The 9646-nt window shown below is 38.4% G+C and overlaps 1 protein-coding gene across 1 annotated transcript in view; it reads right to left on the bottom strand.

Moving 5' to 3' along the window:
* Positions 1 to 710: 710 nt before the first annotated feature.
* VSTM1 (V-set and transmembrane domain containing 1) overlaps positions 711 to 9646 on the bottom strand; it is a 12621-nt gene continuing 3685 nt past the window's right edge. The window contains 7 exon segments of the mRNA XM_011385672.2: positions 711 to 864; positions 866 to 897; positions 2879 to 2910; positions 3017 to 3054; positions 3276 to 3303; positions 3394 to 3486; positions 7986 to 8024. Coding sequence (XP_011383974.2) covers positions 711 to 864; positions 866 to 897; positions 2879 to 2910; positions 3017 to 3054; positions 3276 to 3303; positions 3394 to 3486; positions 7986 to 8024 — 416 coding nt within the window.

The raw sequence follows: 9646 nt of genomic DNA on the forward strand, positions 1-9646 counted from the left end.
AAAGCTCTTTTATTTATGTCATTAGGTGCCACTGTCACACAAAAAAGTTCACACTCAGAAAAATTCTTACGATGGAATATTCACATAAATTAAGTTTTGGGTACCATATGACAAAATCCACCTGTATTCTCCAAATCTAACTTCATTGTGTCCTTTGATTTTGAATCTAGTAAAGAAATGATATAAACAGGAATGTGATGGTACAAAGAAAACTCTTACATTCATGGAAGAGAGGAAACTGGTCTTGACCTGAGAGTACATGGCTGCCCAGCAAGGCACGAAAGAATCACGAACCAAATATACTTAGCCACTTACTGGGGTGCATGCTACACAGGGTGCTTTTGCTTGCTCAGAATTGAGTGTCTACCTTCGTGGCCCATGTTTTGTAATCCTTTTCAAAACCCCCTTGTCAATGGAATGCCTCACCGGACAGCAACCACACAAGCTTCTCTGGGGAAACCGCTCCCTATTTATGTGGTGCCTTCCAGAACTTCCTAAGTGAACATTACCAGTACCACCAGCTCCTGTATATATTGTCCATATTCTTAGCCTATGTATTAAGTCATTCCATACTAAAGTCATACTCCATATTTTGGGAAAATTCATCCACTAATTTTTGAGAGGAGTGAAAGCAAGAGGGGAGAAACCTAATTTTATTATTATGGATTGTGCGCCAAGGACACAGGCGACCTGGACTTCCGTACATCCAGTCATCTCAGCCATCTTAATCCATACTCTGCTTCCCGGAGAAAGATGCCCTTCTTCCAGTGGCTTCTGCTGTCATACTCTTTCAGCGTTGCACAGTCACAAGATCCTGAGGGCTCCTCAGTGAGGACAGAAGCTGCTGCCGATGGTGCCTTGATGATCAGCATACGTCTCTTCTTGGGGGTCTTCAGTCTTTGAGGAAAAGAGATGGGTACACAAGAGCATCTAAAGCTGAGCTGTCCCATTTGGTGGCCATGAGCCACATACAGCTATTTAAATGAATTAAAATTAAATTAAAAATTAAGGTCCTTGGTCTCACCAGATGTATTTCAAATGTGCAATAGCTACATGTGGTTGGTGGCTGCGGTATTGGACAGCGCAGCTATAGGACATTAATATTGCTCCCTAAAGTTCCATTGCTTCGGAGAGGCACAATATCATTTTATTACTAATAAAACGATACTGACGACCAGTGTTAACTGGCACTAATAAAAATCACTGCAAACGTATGCTTTTGAGAATAAGAACTACCATCCTGTAAGAATACCTACTGGTAAAGTAATATTGTATGGTTGTTTTAAACAACTTTATTCAGACGTAATTTATAAATAATCTATAATTTCCCTATTAAATTCCCATGAAATCCCCCTATTCTAAGTATACAATTTGATGACTTTTAGTAAATTTGTAGAATGATACAGCCATCACCACAATACAATTTTAGAGCATCCATCACCCCCCAAAATTCCCTTGTGCTTGTCCATCCCCACCCCTACCCCAGCCATCGGCACCTACTGATTTGCCTTTTCTGGAGCTTTTATGTAAATGAAACAATAATACATATAGTCTTTTGTATCTGGCATTTTTTGCTTAGCAAAATATTTTTAGAGTGCATTCATTTATGTCATGTATCAGTGTTTCTTCCTTTTTATGGCTGTATAGTATTCTACTATATAGAGATACCATATCATAATATTGTTATATTATTTTTTAACTATATAATATTTTTGCTATATAATATTATTATAGTTTGCTAATTGATGCCATGAATTCAGCATTTGAAATAGGCCAGATTTGTTCATTGATGTTTCATTTGTGAACCTGTAGACTATGTTTTTTCATAACTTAAAAATACCTACCTAAATGAATGCAATGTGCATAAATGTTTTTTAAATGCAAAGGGAACTATTGTATGCACCTTTTGGTAATCTTCTGTTTGCTTTGACTTAAACAATGAACCAATGAACCTCTGTGTTCTGTGGGAAAATGTATAAATGTTAACTGATACTGCTCTTAGATGAAATGCTAATTAATGTTAAATCATGAAGAAGCAGTATTTTAAATAGTAAAAAAAATTGATTGATGTAAATTGATTAACATTTGTTAATTGATGCTTTTACGCTGTCCATCTGACATTAAATTTGCTGGAAATGCCAGTAAACCTTTTATGACATTGCTAGATTTATACAAGCCTTTAAAATGGGGTTTTTGATTCCCATTAGCTATGATAGGAAATTAAGGGTTGAAACCACCAGGATTTTGTGATTTGTCTCAGACCATAGTGGTGATAAGTAGCAGACATTGGGTGCTGAGATTCAGCTACTTGGTAATTCAAAACACATGGCGTTTGCTTTATTGGGGCGTTTTTTTTTTTTTTATATATAATTGATATATAAAATTGTGTAAGTTTAAGGTGTACAAAGCATTGATTTGGTACATTTATATATTGCAATTTGGTCATCACCTTGGCCTTAGCAAACACCTCCATACTGGCACACAATTATCTTTTGTGTGTTTGTGTGTGTGTGTATTAAGAACGATTAATATTTAGCCTCTTAGCAACTTTCAAGTTTATGATTCAGTGTTGTGGGCTATAATCATTATGCTGTGTGCCAGATCTCCAGGATTTATTTACAAGCTATAAGTTTGTACTTTAAATAGCACCCCCCCGCCCCCGCAATTCCCCTGACACCCAGCTCCTGGTAACCACTGTTCTACTCTCCATCTTTAGTAGTTTGGTCAAAGAACATTTTGAACACGGCATTAATTGGCCTCCTAATTGTGTGAATTGGGGGTGTCCATGTAAACAGAGTATGGGAGAAACCAGGAAGAAGATGGGACTTGCCTGGGTGGTGAGTGAGCGCTTGGGGGGATTTTGAAGAGGAAAACTCACCGAAAGCGATACACTTTCCGGGTTGGACAAATCTGCATGTGAGTGAGAGGAAAAAAATTTCAGTTCCCAGATGGCAGGAGTTGAGCTGGTGACTTTCTATACTGTGTTTCTTTCCTAGGTTCTTCCCTTATTGCTTACCTGAAGGCTCCTGCTTGGGAAATCTGGAATGCCTGGTTCTGAGAGAGACACATACATTAAAGCATAGGATCTGATGATTTGGAGGGATGATAAGGGCTTTGGAGAGGAGAGGAGAAAGGTCACAGTGTGGGCTGGGAGACAGGGGTTGTCACAGGGAAGAGAGTGGGGCTGGGCATGAGAAATAGGGTCTGTGCACATGGGATCTCTGGAGGATGGAGTGCGAGTTAAGCAGGGCACAAGAGTGGCCAAGTAGATCTACCTCTTGGTGGATTCTTCATGTGATGAACCTGTAAGAGAATACAGGGGAGGATTTATCTAATGAACCTTCTCTTTACTTCCCTTCCCAGCGTTTTTAACCAGTGCTTCTCTGAACTCACCATACTGAGTGCATCTGTAGATAAGGAAGATAGAAGGGAAGAGGAGAAAGATGATGAGGCAGCTGAAGGTGGTGACAAAGATGATTCTGGTGTCTGGAGGGAGAGGAGCAGGACAGAGAAACAGTTTGGCTCCTGAAACACACTGATGAAGTTTACCAGAACAGCTGCCTTATCTTACTCAGCATAATACCCTCTAGGTCCATCCATGTTTTCCCAAATAATAGGCTTTTATTCTTTTTTTATGGCTGAGTAATATTCCATTGTATATATGTACCACCTCTTCTTTATCCGATCATCTATTGGTGGACACTTAAGTGGCTTCCATGTCTTAGCTACTGTAAATAATGCCGCAGTGATCATAGGGGTGCATATATCTTTTTGCGTTAGTGTTTTGAATTTATTTGGATAAATTCCCAGAAGTAGAATTGCTGGATCATACAGAAAAAGGCAAATAGCATATGATTTAACTTACATGTGGAATCTAAAAGAAAAAAAAAACAGAAACAAACTCATAGATACAGAGATGGGAAGGGAGTTGGGAGGTTGGATGAAAAAAGTGAAGGGACTAAGAAGTACAAATTGGTAGTTACAAAGTAGTCACTGGATGTAAAGTACAGCACAGGGAATATAGTCAATCATATTATAATGATTCTGTATGGTGCCAGGTGGGTACTAGACTAGTCAGGGGTGACCACTTTGTAAGGTATATAAATGTCTAATCACTATGCTGTATACCTGAAACTAATATGATATTGCATGTCAACTGTAATTGGAAAATAAATCTTAAAAACATGGAGCTGCCACTTCAGAGCAAGAATGTCCCATTGCTTTAGTCATTTTGCTTAATCTGCCTGAACTTTCATTTCCCTATTCAAAGTGAAGGTAACAATTATAGGTACTTTACTGGACATTGGAGAGATTAAGTGGGTGGACATGTTTCATTCATATGTAAACCAAACACCAGGAAGTCAGCTGAGTTCCCCGAAGGCAGGAGGGGCTTGGATCCTCATGTGTCTAAGTCTTTAGCTAGTCTGCCACAAGGTCAGGGTCACTCTGGGTTGGCCGCTGGGTGTCAAAATTCAAAAGACATGATATTCTAAACCTGCTTCAGAGAACTGATAATCTGATGAGATAATGTATGTATCCAACTAAACTGTAATGCTACAGAGGTGATAACAAGTCCAATGACAGGCAAACGGAAGTCCAAACTCTCACCCAGTTCCAGAATCATTATATATATGTAATAAGCTGGTAGAAAGGTACAAATATTCAGTTATACACACACACACACACACACACACACACATACATGTATGTATATGTGTATGTATATGTGTATATATATGTATATACACACACGACTGAATGTTGTTCAGCTGTGAGAAAGAGGAGCATCCTGCCATTTGCAACATGGACCTGGAGGGCATTAAGCTAAGTGAGATAAGCTAGACAGAGACAAATAATTCATGGTATCACTTATGTGTGGAATCTAAATAATAATAATTCATAGAAACAGAGTAGAATGGTGGTTGCTGGGAGCTGGAGGGGGATAGCAGGAAGCTGGTAAAAAGGTACAAATTTTCAGTTATAAGAAGTTAAAAGGTCTGAGGATCTAATGTATAACACAGTGACTATAGTTGATAATACTGTATTGTATATTTAAAATTGGCCAGGAGAGTAGATCTTAAGCGTTCTTACCAAAAAAAAGAAAAAGAAAAAAAAGGTAAATATGGGAGGGAAGTTGAGAGATGTGTCCATTAACTCAATGGGGGATCCTTTCACAATGTATACATATCAGATCAACATATTATATACTTTACGTTACTTACCAGTTATACCTTCAAGGAAGCTGGGAAAAACAGGAGTGGAGAAAAGGAGATAAGAACACCTAACTTGAAGAGACAGGTAATGATGAAAAGCACAGGGTTGACAGCATCTAGTCTAGAATCCGACTTACCATGTGGTATATGAGATTGCAGTGACAATGATGGTTTCCTCACCCAAATCCCACCCACGCCCATCTCCCTCTGTAACGAATACTGTCGCTGCTCCTGCACCATGTTCCCAGACCCCTTTACCAACTTTATGCACTCTTGATCATGGTTTCTTTCCCTTTCCTAGTGAATATTTGCATCTGGAAGGATCCGAAATGCCTTGAAGTTTATGTGCCTCAGGGTCACCCCTTTACCAATGAGTGCTCTTTGTGGGAGCACGAATGCCTTGGCTCCCCAGCCTCCCATACTTGTGACCTCTCTGTGTCCTGCACTTCCCTGCAGGATTGAGCAAAAGATGAAAGACTGGGTTACTCCAATGTTGTCTGGTCTTTTTTCCTCAAAATCCTTCTTCCCCACTCTCTTACAGTGTCACTTTGCACTAATACTTCTCTAAGAGTCTGCTTTCGGTGGCGCCAAATCAAAGAGACCCTCAAAAGCAAGAATTCTATCAGAGCATCTCCATGGATGTATAAAAATAGGGCAGGAACAGCTGTTTCTGGACTATCAGGATCCCTTGATAGAAGCGGACAAACATCCGCCCTGCCTTAACCCTTCAGCTCCTCCCTTGTCTAGGCACAGTTTTTCTCACATAGCAATTCACTAGAAATGAGAAGTAAATTATTACAAAATTGTCCTCTTCCTATGGCCCCACAACCCGTTGAACTGAGTTCACCCTGAGATGTCCACATCTCTATTTACAAATTTCACATTTCCATTTACAAATTTCCAAAATAAATTACAAAGCGTCTATGAAATTGTCTGAGGGAATTGACTGAGCAATGGGGTTCAGCTTGACCCCAGAAAGAAAGCCTGGCCCCAAAGAGAAAGCCTGGCCTTGTGTCAAAGTTAGTGATGAAATTCATTATCAGTCTGCACAGAATTAGAGCACAGGGTTCCTACTGGCAGCTTTGAGGCACATGTACACAGGCTGGGGACAGCATATCTGTGCTTAAAGATTTGTTATTCTGTTTAGAATTGTGGTGATATAAACATAAACTCAGAAAGTACATTTTAAGAAATGATATACACACCTACCAGGATGGCAATAATAAAATAGTAATTAACAAGTGTTGGCAAGAATGTGGAGATATTGGGACCCACATATTCGACTGGTAGGAAGGTAAAATGTTGCAGTCACATTGGAAAACAGTCTGGTAGTTCCTCAAAAAATTAAACATAGGGTTACCATATGTCCCAGCAATTCTACTCATAGGTAGACACCCAATTGAGAAGAGATATTTGTACACTCGTGTTCATAGCGGCATGAATTGCAATAGCCAGAAGATACCAACACTGTACATCAACCGATCAGTGCAGAAACAAAAGGTGCTCTATCCACACAATGGAATAGTATTCAGCCAAGAAACGAAATGAAGTACTGACGTACACTACAACCTGGATGAATCTTGAAAACGTTAAGAGAAAGAAGCCAATCTCAAAAGACCACATGCTATGTGAATCTTCTTATAGGAAACACCCAGAGGAGACAATACCATACAGTCAGACAGCTGATTAATGGTTGGCAGGGCCTGGTGGGAGAGATGGGATGGGGAGTGACTGCTTAGTGGGTGGGAGATTTCACTTGGAGAATTATACAGTGGAGATCATTGCACAGCCTTGCAAATATACTAAATGCCACTGAGTTGTACGCTTTAAAAGGGCAGAGTCCTGGAATGTGAATGATACATCAATAAAAAAGAAAATAAATTATACAAGAACTGAAAATATGAAAGCTTCTCTTCCTCTTCCCTTTCACACACCACTACACTTTCTACCTCATCTCTTGATACTTCCATGCACCTCGACTCTATCATATTTCAGAGCTCTCCAAGAAAACATTTCCTGGCATGAACTACATTCACATAGCTGGAGTAACAGCCATGCCCCAAGCCCGCTGAAACTGAATAAAAACGTTTCTAACACAAGTACTTATTTTGCAAGCACACTTTTCGAAAAAGTGAATTATACCAACATAGGCTCTAAAGACAACTTTTAACAATCTTGGCTGTTTGGAGTAGACTGCAGACAGGTTATGAGTTGCTAAAAAAAAAAAAATGGGTTGAGAAGATGATTAAGCATTTAGATGCCATTAAATTCTGGATGAGTTCCTGTTTCAGTCTAAAGCTGCCAAAAGCCCCAATTTTTACAAGCCTGAGGACAGAATCTTAGTCAATTCCTCATAGAAAAGCAACATCAGAGAAAAAGAATTTAACATTCACCTATTTTTGAGAACTTTAAAATTTTTGCGTAAAACTTAAAGTTCTTCAATCATATATACTCTCAAAGTACCTCGACTCCACAGGTCCCAATCTTGTTTCCCAGACCAGTCATATAAACTACCCCCCAAACCGCACAAAATGCCACCATCATTTTTCATTATATAAAATGGCAGACAATGCACCTTATGATGTTTTACTCACCAGATTTTTCAGACCTGGTAGTGCTTAAAGGTCATCTTCTCAAAAAGAATATTATTTTCTCTGGTCACATTGAGAAAGTGGGCTTTAAGATTCTCCTTGTTCTTTTTAATCAAATGGGGATCCCTTGCCTCGTAAGGTGGATAGAACTGGGAAAAACAGCTCTTCTTAATTATCTTACCTGTTTTTACTGAGGAAGCTCTGGGTCCATCATGGTCATCTAAAAAACAGTGTGCAAGAGAAGTAATCACAATGATTATGTGGGGACCTCGGGGACGTAGGTTCTCATGTTTTATTTATGGACTCTTTGGGTAGTGGAGAAGAGAACATCTTCTCCACATTCTAGGTGCTCACTAGGTTCCCAAACAAGGGCCAGAACATTAGAGTACAATTCTTAATACTCTTGGAGTTTAGTATTGTTTTCATTAACAAAATAGTTATGAATGACACTGCTAATTCCCTGCCTTCCAATCCTATTCCTTGCCAATCTTCCCTATCCCAGGAAAGAGCACCATTTTGAAAACATTTTCTCCCATTTGGTAGGTTGCCTTTTTATTTTGTTGATGGTTTCTTTTGCTGAGCAGAAGCTTTTTCATTTAATGTGTCCCACTTATTTATTTTTGCTTTTGTTTCTTATGCTTTTGGTGTCATATCCCCAAAAAATTGTTGCTAAGACCAATGTCAAGGAGACTTCCCCTATGTTTTTCTTCTAGAAGTTTTATGGTTTGGGAGGAGGTCTTAATGTTTAAGTCTTTAATCCATTTCGAGTTAATTTTTGTGAGTGGTGTAAGATGAAGTTCCAATTACATTCTTATGCATGTCATTATCCAGTTTTCCCAACATCATTTATTGAAGAAACTATCCTTTCTCCAATGAGTACTTTTGGCTCCCTTGTCAAATATTGGTTAATCATATATATGAGGGTTTGTTTCTGGGCTCTTGATTCTGTTCTGTTGATCTATGTGTCTATTTTTATACCAGTGCCAAACTGTGTTGATTGTTATAGCTTTGTAATATAGTTTGAAATCAAGAAGTGTGATGCCTCTAGCTTTGTTCTTTCTCAGGATTCCTTTGACTATTCAGGGTCTTTTGTCTATTCCATAGAAATGTTAGGATTGTTTGTCCTATTTCTGTGAAAAATGCCATTGGAATTTTGATAGAGATTACATTGATCTATAGACAGCTTTGGGGAATATGGAAATTTTAACAATACTAATTCTTCTGATCCATGAACGTGAGATGTCTTTTCATTTGTTTCTGTTTTCTTCACTTTCTTTCATTGGAGTCTTGTCATTTTCATTGTACCTATTTCACCTCCTTGGTTAAATTTATTTCTAAGTATTTTATTGTTTTTGATGCTATTGTAAATGGGATTGTTTTCTTTATTTCTTTTTCAGATACTTTGTTGTTAGTATATAGAAATGGAACTGATGAATGTATGTTGATTTTATATCCTGCAACTTAACTGAATTTGTTGATTAATTCTAACAGTTTTTTGGTCTTGTCTTTAGGATTTTCTATATATAAGATTATATTATCCTCAAATAAAGACAATTTTACTTCTTCCTTTGCAATTTATATGCCTTTTATTTCTTTCCTTGCCTGATTGCTCAGGCTGGGACTTCCAGTATTCTGTTGAATAGGAGAGGTGAGAGTGGGCACCTGATCTTAGAGGAAAAGATTTCAACCTTTCCCCATTGAGTATGATATTAGCTATAGATTTGTCATAAATTGCCTTTCTTCTATTGAGGTATGTTCCCTCTATACCCACTTTGTTGAAAGTTTTTATCTTGAAAGGATGTTATCTTTTGTCCAGTGCTTTTTCTGCATCTATTGAGATGA

This window comes from Pteropus vampyrus, unplaced genomic scaffold (assembly GCF_000151845.1).
Source record: "Pteropus vampyrus isolate Shadow unplaced genomic scaffold, Pvam_2.0 Scaffold745, whole genome shotgun sequence".
In the NCBI taxonomy this organism is placed as follows: domain Eukaryota; kingdom Metazoa; phylum Chordata; class Mammalia; order Chiroptera; family Pteropodidae; genus Pteropus; species Pteropus vampyrus.